Below are 19463 nucleotides of genomic sequence, written 5' to 3'. Positions count from 1 at the left end.
GACAGAGAAAAAATCAATGGTATTGAAAAGAGAAATAATATAGAGAGAATCAAATCAATACCTGCTTCTTGGAGAAGATTGATAAAATGGATAAACCTATAGGTAGTTTGACAGGAAAACAGAAGATACAAATAACCAGTATCAAGAGTGAAAAAGAGGAGGTCACTACATATACTGCAGACATTTAAAGAACAGTAAGGGAATAAAACAAACAACTTTATGCCTGTAAATTTGACAACTTAAACCTTCTTGCATGTAGATTTTGTCTTTCCTTTTGTTATTGTGGTATATCACATTGATTGATTTCTGTATGTTGAACCATCCTTGTGCAGAAGGAAATTTTGTCAAATGCATAAATAGCATTTGACAAAATTCAACATCCATTCATGATAAAAACCCTCATGGAGGTGGGTATAGCAGGAACATACCTCAACATAATAAAGGTGATTTATGACAAACCCACAGCCAACATAATACTCAAAGGTCAGAAGCTGAAAGCCTTCCTGAAATTCAGGAACAAGACAAGTATGCCCACTCTCATGACTTCTATTCAACATAGTGTTGGAAGTCAGAAAATAAAAAGAAATAAAAGCTATCCAAAATAGAAAGGAATAAGTAAAACTGTCACTATTTACAGATGACATAATACTCTATATAGAGAATGCTACTCTATAAAAAACTATTGGAACTAATATATGAATTCAGCAAGGTAAGAGAATACACAATGAATATACAGAAATCTGTTGTGTTTCTTTACCCTAATAATGAAATGTCAGAAAGAGTAAGTTAAAAAAAAATTCCATTGAAAATTGCATCTAAAAACAAACAAAAGAAAACCTAGGAATAGACTTAACCAATGAAGTGAAAGACCTACACACTGAAAACTATAAAACATTGATAAAGGAATATGAACATGATTCAGAGAAATGGAAAAAATATACTGTGCTCTTAGATTGGAAGAATTAATATTGCTAAAATGACCATACTACCCCAACCAATCTACAGATTTAATGCAATCCTTATAAAAATACCTGTGACATTGTTCACAGAACTAGAACAAATAATCCTAAAATTTATATGGAACCATAAAAGACCCAGAATTGCCAAAGCAATACTGAGAAAACAGAAGAAAGCTCAAGATATAACCCTTCCTTGACTTTAGACTATACTACAGAGGTACAGTAATCAAAGCAGCATGGTATTGGCACAAAAACAGACATGTAGATCAATGGAGTAGAGAACCTACTCCATTGTAGTTCAATGGAACAGAGTAGAGAACGCAGAAATAAACCCATGCACCTATGGTCAATTAATCTACAACAAAGGAGGCAAGAATATACAATGGAGAAAAGACAGTCTCTTCAACAAATGGTCTTATGAAAGCTGGACAGCTACATGTAATACAATGAAATTAGAACATTCCCTCACACCATATACAAAAATAAACTCAAATTGTGTAAAGGCCTAAATGTAAGACATGACACCATAAAACATAGGCAAAACACTCTGACAAAAGTTGTAGCAATATTTTCTTAGGTCAGTGTCCCAAGGCAAAAGAAACAAAAGCAAAAGTAAACAAATGGGACCTAATCAAACTTAAAAGCTTCTGCACAGCAAAGGAAACCATCAACAAAACCAAAAGACAACCTATGGAATAAGAGAAAATATTTGCAAATGATGCAAATGACAAGAGGTTAATATCCAGAGTACACAAACAGCTCATACAACTCAATATTAAAAAAACAAACAACACAATCAAAAAATGGGTAGAAGGGCTTCCCTGGTGGCGCAGTGGTTGAGGGTCCGCCTGCCGATGCAGGGGACGCGGGTTCGTGCCCCGGTCTGGGAAGATCCCACATGCTGCGGAGCGGCTGGGCCCGTGGGCCATGGCCGCTGAGCCTGCGCGTCCGGAGCCTGTGCTCTGCAACGGGAGAGGCCACAGCAGTGAGAGGCCCGCGTACCGCAAAAAAAAAAAAAAATGGGTAGAAGACCTAAATAGACGTTTCTCTAAAGAAGACATACAGATTGCCTACGTGTATAAGAAAAGATGCTCAACATCACTAATTATTAGAGAAATGCAAATCAAAACCACAAGGTGTTACCACTGGTCAGAATGGCTGTCATCAAAAAGTCTATAAATAATAAATGTTGGAGAGGGTGTGGAGAAAAGGGCACCCTCTTGCACTGTTGGTGGGAATGTAAAGTGATGCAGCCAGTAAAGAAGACAGTCTGGAGGTTACTTAAAAGACTAAAAATAGAGCTATGATCCAGTAATCCCACTCCTGGGTATATGTCTGGAAAAAGCGAAAACTCTAATTCAAAAAGGTACATGCACTCCCAATGTTCATAGCAACACTGTTTACAATAGCCAAGACATAGAAGTAACCCAGGTACCCATCAACAGGTGATTGAATTAAGAAGATGTTTTGTGTGTGTGTGTGTCTGTGTGTCTGTATGTGTGTGTATTGGCATATTGCTTAGCATTAAAAAAGAATAAAATAGTTACATTTTAGCAACATGGATGGACATAGAGAATTTTATGCTTAGTGAAGTAAGTAAGACAGAAAGACAAATACTATATGATATCAGCTGTATGTGGAATCAAAAAAATAATACAAATGATTCTATATACAAAACAGAAACAGACTCACAGATGTAGAAAACAAACTTATGATTACCAAAGGGAAAAAGGAGGGGGGCAACAAATTAGGGGCATGGGATTAACAGATACAAACTACTATATGTAAAATAAAAAAGCAACAAGGGGCTTCCCTGGTGGCGTAAAAAAAAAAAAAAAAAAAGCAACAAGTATTTGCTATATAGCACAGGGAATTATATCCAATATCTTGTAATAACCTGTAATGGAATATAATCTAAAGAATAACCAAACAACAAATCACTATGCTGTATACCTGAAACTAACGCAATATTGTAAATCACCTATACTTCAATAAAAAATTATAAAAAACCTTCTCATGACGTGTACTGCAGGCCCATGTCCTCACTGGGGAATTATACCAAACATTTAAGGAATAAATAGTAGTCACCCTACACAAAGTTTTCAAGAAAACTAAAAGAGATAGGAATACTTCTTAACTCATTTCATGAGGACAGCATTGCTCTGATACCAAAACCAGACAGAAACATTGCAAGAAAATTACAGACAATATCCAAAATGGGCATAGAACTAAAACTTCTTAAAATATTAATAAATCAAATCCTTGCCTATAAAAAATAATACATCGTAATTAAGTAGGATTTATTCCATGAGTTCATGGATGATTCAAATTTGAAAATTAATCAGTGCAATTTACCATATCAAGAAACTTTGAAGAAGAAAAAAAAAACACTCTTGCATTCCTATACACTAACAACAAAAGATCAGAAAGAGAAATTAAGGAAACAATCCCATTCACAAGTGCAACAAAAAGAATAAAATAACTAGGAATAAACCTACCTAAGGAGGTAAAAGACCTGTACTTAGAAAACTATAAGACACTGATGAAAGAAATCAAAGGTGACACAGATGGAGAGATACACCAAGTTCTTGGATTGGAAGAATCAAATTGTGAAAATGACTATACTACTGAAAGCCATCTACAGATTCAATGCAATCCCTATCAAATTACCAATGACATTTTTTAGAGAACCAAAACAAAAAATCTTAAAATTTGTATGGAGAAACAAAAGTCCCTGAATAGCCGAAGCAATCTTGAGGGAAAAAAATGGACCTGGAGGAATCAGACTCCCTGACTTGAGAGTATACTACAAAGTTATAGTAATCAAGACAATATGGTACTGGCACAAAAACAGAAGTATAGATCAATGGAACAGGATAGAAAGCCCTGAGATAAACTCACACATCTATGGTCAGCTAATCTATGACAAAGGAGGCAAGGATATACAATGGAGAAAAGACAGTCTCTTCAATAAGTGATGCTAGGAAAACTGGCCACCTACATGTAAAAGAATGAAATTAGAACACTCCCTAACGTACACAAAATCAACTCAAAATGGATTAAAGGCCTAAATGTATGACCAGGCACTATAAAACTCTTAGAGGAAAACATAGGAAGAACACTCTGACATAAATCATAGCAAGATCTTTTTTGACCACCTCCTAGAGAAATGGAAATAAGACCAAAAATAAACAAATGGGACCTAATGAAAGTTAAAAGCTTTTGCACAACAAAGGAAACTATAAAAAAGACAAAAAGACAACCCTCAGAATGGAGGAAATAGTTGCAGATGAATCAATGGACAAAGTATTAATCCCCAAAATATATAAACAGCTCATGCAGCTCAATATTAAAAAAACAACCCAATCAAAAAATGGGTAGGAGACCTAAATAGACATTTCTCCAAAGAAGACATACAGATGGACAAAAGGCACATGAAAAGCTGCTCAACATCACTAATTATTAGAGAAATGCAAATCAAAACTGCAGTGAGGTATCACCTCACACCAGTTAGAATGGTCATCATCAGAAAATCTACAAACAACAAATGCTGGAGAGGGTGTGGAGAAAAGGGAACCCTCTTGCACTGTTGGTGGGAATGTAAATTGATACAGCCACTATGGAGAACAGTATGGAGGTTCCTTAAAAAACTAAAAATAGAATTACCATATGATCCAGCAATCCCACTACTGGGCATATACCCAGAGAAAACCATAATTCAAAAAGACATATGCACTGCAATGTTCATTGCAGCACTATTTACAATAGGCAGGTCATGGAAGCAACCTAAATGTCCATTGACAGATGAATGGATAAAGAAGATGTGGTACATATATACAATGGAATATTACTCAGCCATAAAAAGGAACGAAATTGGGTCATTTGTAGAGACGTGGATGAATCTAGAGACTGTTATACAGAGTGAAGTAAGTCAGAAAGAGAAAAACAGATATCACATATTAACGCATATATGTGGAACCTGGAAAAATGGTACAGATGAACTGGTTTGCAGGGCAGAAATTGAGACACAGATTTAGAGAACAAACGTATGGACACCAAGAGAGGAAAGCAGCAGGGGGTGGGGGTGGAGGTATGATGAATTGGGCGATTGGGATTGACATGTATACACTGATGTGTATAAAATTGATGACTAATAAGAACCTGCTGTATAAAAACAAAATAAAATAAAATTCAAACAAAAACAAAAAGACACATGCACCCCAATGTTCATTGCAGCACTGTTTACAATAGCCAGGTCATGGAAGCAACCTAAATGTCCATCAACAGATGAATGGATAAAGAAGAGGTGGTACATATATACAGTGGAATATTACTCAGCCATAAAAAGGGGCGAAGTTGGGTCATTTGTAGAGACGTGGATGGACCTAGAGACTGTCATACAGAGTGAAGTAAGTCAGAAAGAGAAAAACAAATATCATATACTAACGCATATATGTGGAATCTAGAAAAATGGTACAGATGGACTGGTTTGCAAGGCAGAAATAGAGACACAGATGTAAAAAACAAAAGTATGGACACAAAGGGGGAAAAGTTGGGGGGAGGAGGGCGGTGTGGTGTGATGAATTGGGAGATTGGGATTGACATGTGTACACTAATATGTATAAAATAGATAAGTAATTAGAACCTGCTGTATAAAAAAATGAATAAATAAAATTCAAAAAAAAAAAAAGAGAACTAATGAGAGCTTAGAGTATGCTGCATATCCTCCCTTATTTGAGCCCAGAGCCATTTGCTTAGACAAACCTTCCCTTGAATATATTGGACAATTCTGTCTCCACTTCCCATTAGCTCTGTAAGTTATTTAACTTCTTTGAATGTCAGTTTCTCCTGCAAATAGAATGCCTAACTTAATGTTTATTTTAAAGATTAAATCTTCTAGCATGTGCCAAAAAACAAAAACAAAATAAAACCACACATGATCACCTTAATAGATGTAAAAGAAAAAAGAGTATATGACAGAATTTATCATCTTTTCATTATAAAACTCAGCAAATAAGGATATAAGGGAACTACCTGAAGCTGACAAAAGGCACCTATAAAAGTTCCCCAGCTGGGGCTTCCCTGGTGGCACAGTGGTTGAGGGTCCGCCTGCCGATGCAGGGGGCACGGGTTCGTGCCCCGGTACAGTCCCCCAGGCCCTGGCCCCAAAAAAAAAAAAAAAAAAAAAAAAATTCCCCAGCTAACATTATACTTAATAGTAAAAGAGTAGTTTATTTTTACTTAAAGTGGAACAAGATAAGGATGTCTGTTCGGCATTGCATTGGAGTTCCTAGAGAGTACAATAAGGCATACATATTGGAGAGTAAGAAATAAAATAGACTTCATTCACTTATGACGATTGCTTTTGTAGAAAACTTGAATGGCTGAAGTCTTAGCAAGGTTGCAAGATACACGATCAACATACAGAAATCGACGGTATATCTATAAACTAGTAAAACACCATTAGAAATTGAAAATTTTCAAGTACTGTTTATACCAGCTCCAAAACATGAAATACTTGCATATAAATCTAGCAATGTATGTGAAATATTTAAATGGTAAAAACAACTAAACACTTATAGAAGAAATTAAAGAAGACCTTAATAAATAGAGAAAATCCAGTGGTCATGGATTAGAAGACACAATATAATAAAGATGTCAGTAATTGATCTTTAAATTCAACACAATCCCGTAGAATCCCAGCAGAACTTGACAAACAGGCTCTACAATTTATTTAGAAAGATAAAAGAACTAGAATAGTCAATATAAATTTGAAAAAAAATTATAGACGTCTTGTTCTACCTGATGTCAAGACTTCTTATAAACCATGCTGTAAGGAATATAATCAAGACAGTGTGGTATTGGTGAAAGGATAGCCATGTAGAGCAGTGGAACAGAATAAGTGTCCAGAAATAGACCCTTTCAAATATGTCCACTTGATTTCATCACAGATATACAAACAATTCATTGGAAAAATGGTAAATGTACAGGCTCAATTCGATATACATTATGCACAGAAAAAAGAAAGCACCTCAACCTATGTTAGCACCATAGACAAACATTTACTTACAATGAACCAAAGACTTAAATGTAAAACCTAAAACCATAAGGCTTTTACTAGAAAACGTAGAAAATATTTCTGCCTTAGCCAAAGATTTCTTAAATCAATGCTAAAAGCATGATCCTTCTTCTTTAAAGAAAAAATATTAATTGGACTTATTAAAAACTCAAAACTTCTGCTTCAACTACACTGTTCAAAGAATGAATAAAATGAGCCACAGACTGGGAGAAAATATTTGCAAAATACATATCTGCTAATGGACTTGTATACAATATATATGGACTACATATCTGCTAATATTCCACTGTATATATGTACCACCTCTTCTTTATACCTATCTGCTAATGGACTTGTATACAATATATAAGTAACTCTCAAAACACAATAAGAAAAGAACCCAATTTTTTTTTAAGATGGGCAACATATTTGAATAGATTCGTTTCACCAAAGAAGACATATGTATGCCAAAAAAGTACATGAAAAGTTGCTTGATATCATTAGTAATTACAGAATGGAATTTAATACCATAGTGAGGTATCACTAAACAGCTATTAGAATGGCTGAAATTAAAAAAAAAAAAACCTAAAAACTAACAATACCATTAACTGGCAAGTATATGGAGCAATTGGAGCTCTAATACATTGCTGGTAAGAATGCAAAGTGGCATGAACATTATGGAACACAATTTGGCAATTCCTTATAAGGTTAAATATACATTTACCATACAACTCAGCAACATAAGTAAAAAGGTATGTTTATATAGAAACCTGCATGAGAATATTCACAGCAGCATTAGTCATAATCATTCCACACTGGTATTAGCCCACATGTCCTTCATCTGGTAATGGATGAACAGCCTATACCACATCCATACAATGGAGTAATACTCTGCAATAAAAAGAAATGAACTCCTGAATCATGCAACAGCAGGAATGAATCTCAAATGCATTATGCTAAGTGAAATAAGCCATACTCAGAGGCTGTGATCCCATTATGACATGCTGGAAAAGCAACATTATAGGGACAGAAAACAGATTAGTGGTTGGCTGGTTGGATAAGGTGGCTGAAAGTTCGGGAGGGTTGATTACAAAGTGGCATAAGGAAGTATTTGGAGATAATGGAACTTTTGTTATTGTGCAGGTAATTACATGGTTATTTGAATTGATCAAAACTAATACAGCTGTACACTTAAAAGAGTGAGATTTACTGTATGTACTTTGTTATCTAGTAGTAAACCTAACTTAGAAGAAAATCATTAGGTACAATTAAGAGCATATTGGCCCAACAGTGAAAAATATCAGTGACAGAGCAATAGAAATCCACCATGATTTGAAAAAAAAGATTAAAATAAGAAACAGAGAGAAAGACATTTGGGAGAAAAAGCAAAGAGTCAAACATACATGTAACTGGAGTTTCAGAAGAGAGGAGAAAGAAAAATGTAGAAAATCATTTCAATAAATACTGGCCAAAAATTATCTAAATTTGATCCAAAACAACAACCCCACAGGTCTGGGAAATTCACTGACTGTAGCAGAATAAATTTCAAAAATTTACCAAGAAACTGCTACTAAACTAAACACAACATGGTAAAACTACTGAAAACAAAAGAAAAAGTAGCCAGTGAGAGGGAAAAACAAAAAACAAAACACAAACATATTACATCCTCTCTCTCCTCACCCCAAAGTAAGAATGACATGACAGCTGACTTTTGTTAAGGAACTGTTGAAACTACAAGACAATAATTTCTGCTAATGTGCTGAAAGAAAAAACAGTTAGCCTAGAATTCTCTGTCAAAGAGAAATCTTTCAGAACTGAAGGTGAAATAAAAACAGTTTCAGATAAACAAAAGCTAAGAGAATTTGTCATTAGCCAACCTGGACTATAAGAATTGATAAGGAAGTTCTCCTGGCTGAAGAGAAATAATAACTGATGGAAATTCAGACCCAAAAGAAAGGAGAAAGGACACTCTTCTGGTTTAAAAGGCAGTGTATTATCTGGCCCTCATCTATTACTCAGATTTAATCTCATAAGATGTTCTCTTGAACTCACTGCCCAGCCCAGTGTTTCTTGATTTGTTTTTTCCCAAATTCTGCCAAACCCATTAATGGATCGTGAATCCTAGAGGGTCAGGATGAGTATTTTACTTTTTAAGAAGTAGAGTAGAATGGGAAATACCAGAGTACACTGGTGTGAGGGCTAAGTATTAACTTTTAACATTATCTCAGGCCTGTTTGTTTATATACTGGTTTACAATGTAAAATGTATTTCTTGATCTCTGGGTTACAGTCCAGAATGTTTGGAAAACACTCCCCTAACTCTGCTGGCCTTTGTACTTCTTGAACATCTCAGTTCCTCTGGTTGTTGTCGCCTGAGAACTTTCTTTTTCATATCTTGGCATGGCTAGCTTCTTTTCAACTTTTAAATTTGAGCTCAGATATTACCTTCTAAGAAAAGATTTTGCTGCCTTTCTTAAAAAGCAGGGTACCGCAGTTAGTGTCAGCATGATCTTAAAAAAATCCTAGAGCTAAAGAGCATTGAAAGTTTCTTTTGAACTTACCCTGAATTTGTGTCTGGTACTCAGACCTTTCTCAAAACTTGTCAATAATGGAAAGAAAATGTAGGGAAGCAAATAAACTATAATGACAGTCTGTTTTAGGTGGGAAAAGGTTATTAGACTTCTCCAGATCTGTTCCCTGGAATTCAAATGCACAAAGTCTTTTTTTTTTTTTCCAATTAACATCTTTTCATTCCTTTCCTCTTTCTTTCCACTGGAAATTATTACTTTGCACTAGTTTTTCTGGTCCTATGTGAAAGCAGCTTTCCATTAACTCTGGAATTTCTCCATTTTTCAGTGGTCAAATGTGTATATCCACATGTTGAAAATGGAATGATGGTCTCAGGACATGGACCAAAATTTTACTACAAAGCAACGGTTGTATATAGATGCAATGAGGGTTTTAAGCTTAATGGCAGCAACACAATTGTCTGTAGTGCAAACAGTACGTGGGACCCTGAGATACCAACATGTATTAAAGGTATAAATATTGTCGTTTTCCTTTGTTTTTTTTTTTCTTTGACATTAAATATCAATGATACAGAATAATAGAAAAGAAACAATTTTCATATTTAACTGTCTTGTATTCATTCCTATGATAGTTGTATGACTTCAAATTTACAAAGAAATCTGTTGCGATTTTGGATGTCATTATAGGGTCTTAGCATTTCATGTACATCACACATGTATATAAATTTCTCTTGTTTGACATTTTTTACATGTAAAAATGAATAGCAATCATTTTTCAGAGTAAATTGAAGCATAGGAAGTTTTACCTAAATAAGAGTGAAAGGCATAATTCATATTAATGAAAAGAAAATAATAATGCCCAAGTTTTTTATTCAGTCTACATTATTTTGTTTTCCAGAGTCAACTACTCCTAGTACCCAACCTCCAATTTCCAGTGCCTCAGGTTTAGTAACTACCTGCATATATTTTTTCAAAAGTCTTTTAGATTCTTGGTGAAAATACTAGCAGTAACTCCCAAGTGTTTGATCCAATCTCCCATTTTTTTTTTGTTTTCCAGTGTCAACTCCTCCCAGTTCCCAACCTCCAATTTCCAGTGCCTCAGGTCTAGTAACTACCTGCATATATTTTTTCAAAAGTCTTTTAGATTCTTGGTGAAAATACTAGCAGTAACTCCCAAGTGTTTGATCCAATCTCCCATTTTTTTTTTGTTTTCCAGTGTCAACTCCTCCCAGTTCCCAACCTCCAATTTCCAGTGTCTCAGGTCTAGTAACTTCCTGCTTATATATTTCAAAATCCTTTACATTCCTTGTGATTTTTTTCAAAATCTTTTAAATTCCTATGATTTACACTCATTCATCAATTTTAGGAATGAAAGGGAGAAGGAACATATTAACAGCCATTTTAGTTGTTACATTTAGTGACTTTAAAATTATTTGCAGTTGTCTGCAGATATAAGCAGGTGGCAAGTTAAGTAAACTTTAAGCATGTTTACTTACATGTAAAATAATTAAAAGATGGGTTTTTTGGTGGATGATTTAAAACCTTTCTTACTGAGTGGTAGTAAATTTAAAATGGGATCCATTTAAAGCACTTAGCACAGTGCCTAGTATCTAGAAAGCTCTTAAACCTAGCTTGTATGCATTACAGCATAACTCAATATTAATGCAGAGGAAGGTCCATGGCGTCTGTTTTTTAACATGTGTGTTTTCTGTATCATCGACATTGATAATTTATTCATTTTAAAAGTGATCTGTTGACACCTTTACAGGGTATCTCCTGGGTCTAGGACTATGTTTCTTTTCCCAGACCGTGACCAGTTTGGTTCTGCAGGGACTACTGATTAGCTGCTCTGCCTAAGACTTGAGAGACTATTTTGATATGGTGGAAGGAATTATCTTCCTGATTGCAGGGCTGCTATCTCTGGCTTCTTCTCTTTGGTTGCAGCAGAAGCAAGAGACAAGAGGAAGAGAGGAAGAGCATTAGCCTGGGCACACTGCACTCAGGGTCCCAGTGTGGCTCTGCTCACTAAAGTAACAACATTTCTATAGGTTCCAGTGTCCCATTGTTTAATGACTCAAACAAATGTCATCTACTGGCTTTTAATTTGTTTACTTCTTATTGTCCTAATATTTTAAGGACTGAGGGGAATTTTTCATGTTAACATGGTAATTAGAACACCTTTTTATAATTCCCATAAACCTGGTATCCAGTAATCTCCTTGAGTACCTTGGTGAGGGCTGTGAAGTTTTGGGGGGAAAAAGATGTTTTTTTTGGTGGATGATATTGACTCATCCATGTTTACTCACATGGTCCTACTGGGACTGTGCACTGTGGTATACTATGTTTGTTGATAGGCTCTTTTGAAAGAGTTGACCATAAGCATTTTATAAAGGATTTATAAAACACTGATACAGTTTAGTGTTTGAAGAAGAGAGAATTGTGAGGACAAATTTATAAAGAAGGTAAACTACAGGGATTTGTTTTTAAATATCAAAAATCAAAATTCCTCATGAGACTGTCAGTCATTTTTTATCATCAGTTAGAGAGCATGAAAAGGATCATTAGTGACATATAATAGTGATAAGGTAGATCTAATTATGCAAATATGAAAAAATGTGGGCAAAATACTAAGTGGAAAAGAAAAGGATACAAATTATGTAATAGGGTACTATGTGGATGGTATTTTTTTTAAGTTTCATGTCTTTATTCTGAACACATATTTTTATGGTTTATTATTAGTTAACTTCTAGGATTTCCATTATATAATACAAAGCCATAGTGAACATCCCATAGTGAACATTCTTATGGATATGTACTTGTGTAAATATATATTTTAGGTTAACTTCACAGAAGTAGAATTGCAAAGTTTAGGAAGTATGTGTATTTTTCATTTTGGGAAATAATTCAATTTGAGAAATAATCTTTTTAAAAAATCAAAAGTAAATCCATAATTTTGTATTGATAAGTCTGGAGAATTGAATCAAATATATTTTTCCAGATTCCAAGCCTACTCATCCAACTACGACTCTGGGGTCAAGTCATCCAGGTTCAGGAGTTCTTTATTCTACATATATTGCTTAGAACTTTTTAGGGTGATGGGTGAAAAATGATGTCACATATTAATTTGCATTTATTTAATTATCAATGAAGCTGAGCTTTTTTCCTCTACAGTTATTTGTTTATGTCCTTTTTTCATTTTTCTATTTGGTTTCTAAAATATTTCTTGTTGATAAGTCAGAATTCATCAAAGCCTGTTTAAAATGAACTTTTTTTCTAGGTTGTTTTTTTTTGCCTTATATTTACTAGTCAGTTTTCTTTTAAAATTTTATATTATTGGGTATATATATTGCTTTTTATAACTTCTAATTACATAAATAGTATATGAATATGAGTTTGTAAAATTTCAAACATTATGAAAGCATACAGAGTAAAAGATTACTTCTCCTCCTCTTTCTCTAGTCCATTTCCTGAATCATCACTTAATAGTTTAGGGTATCTTTTTATTTCTGTACATCAACATCTTTATATGTGTACTTATACATATTTTGGCATTTTTTCTTTTTTCTTAACCAAAAATGGCATTATGCTGCTCATATTTTTCTGAAGCTTTCACTTTTTCCATTTAATGTCTTGAATTGGGGTTCTTTTAAGATTTACTCCCATCCTTTTTAATGATGACTTTAATATATACCATATTTAACTATTCTCCTATCAGTGGTCATTTACATGTGCATTTTACATTTATAGGTAGCTGGGTGTACTGATCTTTTCCCTAATGGCTATGACTGTGTATCCTTCTTATAAAAGCTTCAGGACTTCCCCATGCTGAAATTATATAAACATCTTAACCATACATCCTGATTGCATTATTTGCATTAAATCGTTGTTTTATCTGAAATTCATTATGGTATGTGGAATGAGATTAGGTTCATCTCCATTCCACCCACCCCATCTAAGGGCTAAGTAGAACTATTTGTTGAATAAGTTGTCTTCTCTACAGCTGTTTTGAAGTGCCAATTTTTATCGTACATTAAATAAAGTCATAGGTGTTCTAATCTTCTCTCTGTTCCCTTGATCTCTGTCCATTCCTGTGCCCCCACTAAGTCGATTTTTTGACGGCAGTACCATAATATGTTTTAATATCTGGCAGAAAACATCCTTTTCAGAAATGTTCAGGCTATTTTCTATGTTAATTTTTCTAGATAAAATTTTTTTGACTATTTCAACCATTTTAAGTGTACATTTCAGTGGCATTAAGTACATCACTACTAGCTATCATCACAACTTTTTCATCATCTCAAAATGAAAGATTATATCCATTTAATAATAACCCTCCATTCTCCCTCCCCTCAGCCCTGGTAACCAATATTCTACTTTCTATCTCTATGAATTTGACTATTCTAGGTCAAGAAGTAGAATCACTTCTGACTTATTTCACTTAGCATGATGTTTTCAAGGTTTGTTCCTCTTGTAACATGTAGCAGAACTGTATTCCCTTTTATGGCTGAATAATATTGCATTATTTGTATATACCATATTTTGTTTATCCATTCATTTGTTGATAGCCACTTGGGTTGTTTCCACCTTTTGGCTATTCTGAATAACACATTGGGGTGTATGGTAATTCTGTGTTTCCCTTTTTGAGGAACAAACTTAGTGTCTCCCTCAGTGGCTGCACCATTTTACATTCTCACCAGTGATACACATAGGTTCTAATTTCTCTACCTCTTTGTCAACACTTATTTTTCTGTTTTTTGATAATAGCCATCCTTATACATGTAAAGTAGTATCTCATTGTGCTTTTCTATTTTTTAATTTCCCTAATGATTAGTAATTGATCATCTTTTCATGTGCTTATTGGTCTCATAGATCTTTGGAGAAATGTCTACTCATATTTCCTATTTTTGAATTTTTTGTTGTTGAGTTTTAGGAGTTCATTATGTATTTTGGATATTAATCTCTTATCAGATACATTACTTGAAGATGTTTTCTCCCATTCTGTGTATTGCCTTTTCACTCTGTTGGTAGTGTCATTTGAAGCACAAAGGTTTGTAATTTTGGTAAAGTCCAGTTAATCTATTTGTTCTTTTGTTGCCTGTGTTTTGGGTGTGACATCTAAGAAATCATTGCCAGATCCAATATCATGAAGATTGTCCTCGTTTTCTTCTAAGCGTCTTATAGTTTTAGCTCTTAAGTTTAGTTCTATGATCCTTTTTGAATTAATTTTTGTATATGATGTAAGTGTCCAACTTCACTATTTTGCATGTGGATATCTGTTTTCCAAGAAACATTTGTTGAAGAGATTATCCTTTCCCCATTTTTCCCTATTGAATGTTCTTAGCACCCTGTTGACAGTCATTTAACCATATAAGCAAGGGTTTATTTCTGGGCTTTCTACTCTATTCCATTAGTGTGTGTGTTTTTTTCTATGCCAGTACCACTCTGTTTTGATTATTGTAGCTTTTTAGTATGTTTTGGAACCAGGAAGTATGAGCCCTCTCAACTTTGCTCTTCTTTTTCAAGATTTTTCTTGGCTATTGCTAGTCCCTTGATTCCATATGAATTATAGGTTTGATTTTTCAATTTCTGCAAAATGGATTTTCAAGATGGTGATAGGGGTTGCATTTAATATGTAGATTGCTTTGTGTAGTATTAGCATCTTAATAATATTAAGTCTTCCAATCTATGAACACAGGATGTCTTTCCATTTATTTATGTCTTTAATTTTTTTTCAGCAATGTTTTGTAGTTTTCACTGGATGAATGTTGCACTTCCTTGGTTAGTTTATTCCCAAGTATTTTATTCTTTTTGATACTGTTGTAAATGGAATTGTTTCCTTAATTTCCTTTTTGTATTGTTCATTGCTCATGTATAGAAATGCAACTGATTTTTGTTTGTTGATTTTGTAGCCTGCAGCCACCTTTGCTGAATTATTTGTTATATCAGGGGTGTGTGTGTGTGTGTGTGATCTTTAGAGTTGTCCTTTTATAAGGTCATGTCATCTGGAACAGAGATCATTTATTTCTTCTTACCCAATTTGGGCGCTTTTTATTTCTTTTACTTGCCTAATTGCTCTGTCTAGAACTTCCAGTGTTATGTTGAATAGAAATGGCAAATGCAGGCATCCTGGGTTGCTTCTTATCTTAAGGGAAAAACTTTCCGTTTTTCACCATTGAATATGATGTTAGCTATGGATTTTTTATAAATTGTCTTTATTATTTTAAAGTTTCCTTCTATTACAAATCAGATTCTAAATTGTTTTTAAGCCCTCCTGTACCTTTTAGTTTTTTTGTTCTGTTGAGATATAATTGACATATGGCACTGTATAAAGTTTACATTGTACATCATAATGATTTGGCTTACATACATCATGAAATGATTACCACAGTAAGTTCAGTGAACATCCGTCATCTTATATAATACAAAATTGAGGAAATAGAAACAATTTTTTTTCCTTGTGATGAGAACTCGTAGAGTTTACTCTCTTAACAACTTTCTTACATAACATACAGCAGTGTTAGTTATATTTATCATGTTGTACATTACATCCCTAGTACTTATTTATCTTATAACTGGAAGACTGCACCTTTTGACTGCCTTCATGCAATTCCCCTTTCCTCCCACCCTCTGACTCTGTTAACCACAAATCTGATCTCTTTCTATGAGTTTGTTTGTTTGTTTTTGAAGTATAATTGATCTACAGCACTATGTTAGTTCCTGGTATACAACATAGTTAATATTTTCATACATTTCAAAATGATCACCATGGTAAGTCTAGTTACCATCTGTCACCATACAAAGATATTACTTAACTATTGACTATATTCCCCATACCTTACATTTCATACCCATGACTCATTTATTTAGTAACTGAAAGTTTTTACTTCCTAATCTCCCTCATCTATTTCTCTCCTCCCCATACCTCGAATCCTCTCCTCCTGGCAGCCACCTATTTGTTCTATGTATGACTCTGTTTCTGTTTAGTTATGTTTACTTGTTTTGTTAGATTCCATGTATGAGTGAAATCACATAGTATTTGTCTTTCTCTGTCTGACTTGCTTCACTTATTATAATACCCTCTAGGTCTATCCATGTTGTCGCAATTGGCAAGATTTCATTCTTTTTTTATTCCATTGTATGTGTGAATGCGTGTGTGTGTGTGTGTGTATATATATATGGATAAAGAAGATGTAGTGCGTGTGTACAGGAGGGCTTAAAACCAATTTAGGATCCAATTTGTAATAGAAGGAAACTTTAACAAAGTAACATTCATCTATGGATGGGCACTTCGTTTGCTTCCATATCTTGGCTATTGTAAATAATGTTCCAGTGAACATAGAGGTGCATATACTTTTCAAATAAGTGTTTTCATTTTCTTAGGGTAAATACCCAGTGTTGGTTTGTATGGTAGTTCCATTTTTAAGTTTTTGAGGAATCTCCATACTGTATTCAATAGTGGCCGCACCAATTTACATTCCCACTAACAGTACACAGAGGCTCCCTTTTCTCTACGTCCCTACCAGTATTTGTTATTTGTTGTGTTTTTGATGATAGCCATTCTGACACGTGTGAGGTGATATATCATTGTGCTTTTGATTTGTACTTCCTGATGAGTAGTGATGTTGAGCATCTTTCATGTGCCTGTTGGCAATTTGTATGACTTCTTTGGAAAAATGTCTATTCAGGTCTTCTACCTAATTTTAAATTGGGTTCTTTGTTTAGTTTTGTTGCTGAGTTGTATGTGTTCTTTGTATATTTTGGATATTAACCCCTTGTCAGATATATTGTTTGCAAATATCTTCTTCTATTCATAGGTGGTCTTTTCATTTTGTTGATAGTTTTCTTTGCTGTGCAAAAGTTTTTTAGCTTGATGTAGTCCCATTTGGTTTTTTACTTTCGTTTCCCTTGCCTGAGGAGACATCCAAAAAAATACTGCTAAGGCTAAAGTAAAAAAAAGGTATCTGCTATGTTTTCTTCTACAAGTTTTATGTTTTCAGGTCTTACATTTAAGTCTTTAATCCGAGATTATTTTTGTATATTTTATGAGCAAGTAGTTCATTTTGATTCTTTTTCATGTTGCTGTACAATTTTCCCAACACCATTTATTGAAGAGGCTGTCTCTTCCCCATTATGTTTTCTTATCTCCTTTGTTGTAGATAATTTTCCATATAGCTGTGGGTTTACTTCTGTGCTCTCTCTTCTGTTCCATTGTTCTATGTGTCTGTTTTTGTGCTAGGACCATACTGTTTTGATTATTTTAGCTTTGTAGCATAGTTTTAAGTCAGGATGTGTGATACCTCTAGCTTTGTTATTCTTTCTTAAGATTGTTTTGGCTATTCGGGGTCTTTTTGTTTCCATACAAATTTTAGAATTTTTTTTTTCTAGTATTTTGATAGGGATTGCATTGGATCTGTAGATTACCTTGAGGTGTATGGTCATTTTAACAATATTAATTCTTCCAATCCAAGCACAGTATATCTTTCCATCTGTGTTGTCTTCAATTTCTTTCATCAGTGTCTTATAGTTTTCTGAATATAGGTCTTTTACCTACTTATTTCTTGGTATTTTGTTCTTTTTGATTTGATTGTAAATGGGATTGTTTTCTTAATTTTAGTTTTAAGTATAATCACATTGAATCCATAGGATAATTCTGACAATACACTAATGATAAATTTGTTTGCTGTACCACAGAATATTGTCCCAGGAAATGTTACTGGACAGGAAGAAGAATGCTTTGATACTGAATATAAATTTATAATATTTTGATACTACTTTTAATGAGAAACATTAATATAGTTTATATAAGGAAAATAAAATTATAAGGGTTTTTGTACAAAGTCAAAAAATCAAAACCTATGAATTTAGAGGACTTTAAGCTTTATTGTTTTTTCTTCTTCTTTTATTTACTTCCATTTTTTCCCTTTTTTCTAGGATATCCCAGTCCCAGTGATGAACCACCACCTAAAGATGCTGAGAGTTTAGGTATTATTTTGGTTGTTAATAACCCTGCATCATGAGGCCCTAGTTTTCAACATGGAAATATTACCGTTATCTGTAGTTAGAAAAGAGACAACATGTCACAAATTGGTGATAATTGTTCAATGTGTAATTGTACATTTTAAGTAATTTTAAAGGTGAAGATACCATGACAAATATAAGTGGTACTATGTATAGGCACATGTGGGTAATACAGTTTTTAAGAGGTTCCCCAATTTAGGCTTCCTAGCATGATAAGTTTACTTTCTTAAATAATATGGTTACATGTAGTTTAATATATATAAAACATAGCTTGTTTTCCATGTGATAGTGTTACTTTGTAATGGCAATTTTTAGATAAATTTTCTTTCTACTGGTACCTTGTATATACAAGCCTTTAAGTACTACTAGTTGGGTTAGTTTTTCTATATCAAGCTGGGGTAGCACACTTAATGTTGGCTCACATAGTTCACACATATGTGTTAAAGAACTTGATGAAGTATAGTTGTGACAGTTAAATGAAATATAAAGATTTACTGATAAGGAAATGAAGAAAAATAGCTATTACTTTACTTTAGACTAGTAAAGTTAATCTATTTATAAAATGTACTTTAGGCTTGTTATGTTTTCCCTCTGAAAACTTGCCACGGTGTCAAGTGAATCCAGTGCCATCTCAAGAGGCTTACACTTGATAATATTTATGAAATAAAAAGAGCAGAGCTGAACATGACATTTTATGCTATGAGTTATAGATAACAAAAGTAATGGCAGTTAAGAAGCAGAGGTACTGACAAACATTTCTAAGAATTAAGATTTGGTAGTATTATTTATTGCTCTCTGGATAGTCAAAAATGCATGTTTACGTTTCTGTGCATAGTTTGTATCCATGTTCCCTGGTGTTCCCTTTACATTCTTAGATCAAATCTCCTTGTAGGACTATGTC

At 33.8% G+C, this 19463-nt stretch overlaps 1 protein-coding gene across 6 annotated transcripts in view; it reads left to right on the top strand.

Annotated features, from left to right (window-relative positions):
* LOC112403482 (membrane cofactor protein-like) overlaps window positions 1-19463 on the top strand; it is a 53017-nt gene that overhangs the window by 25971 nt on the left and 7583 nt on the right. For 2 of the 6 annotated variants that reach the window (XM_024750957.1, XM_024750960.1), the window contains exons 6-11: window positions 9873-10055; window positions 10443-10487; window positions 10602-10646; window positions 10761-10805; window positions 12543-12590; window positions 18476-18526. In XM_024750957.1, coding sequence (XP_024606725.1) covers window positions 9873-10055; window positions 10443-10487; window positions 10602-10646; window positions 10761-10805; window positions 12543-12590; window positions 18476-18526 — 417 coding nt within the window. The remainder of the gene's footprint in view (window positions 1-9872; window positions 10056-10442; window positions 10488-10601; window positions 10647-10760; window positions 10806-12542; window positions 12591-18475; window positions 18527-19463) is intronic. The other 4 variants (XM_024750958.1, XM_024750959.1, XM_024750961.1 and 1 more) reach the window with 4 other exon arrangements.

The sequence above is a fragment of the Neophocaena asiaeorientalis genome, unplaced genomic scaffold, assembly GCF_003031525.2.
Source record: "Neophocaena asiaeorientalis asiaeorientalis breed wild unplaced genomic scaffold, Neophocaena_asiaeorientalis_V1.1 scaffold67, whole genome shotgun sequence".
NCBI classification, from domain to species: Eukaryota; Metazoa; Chordata; class Mammalia; order Artiodactyla; family Phocoenidae; genus Neophocaena; species Neophocaena asiaeorientalis.
Note: the sequence above shows the minus strand (reverse complement) of the source record. Positions and strands in the feature narration are given on the sequence as shown.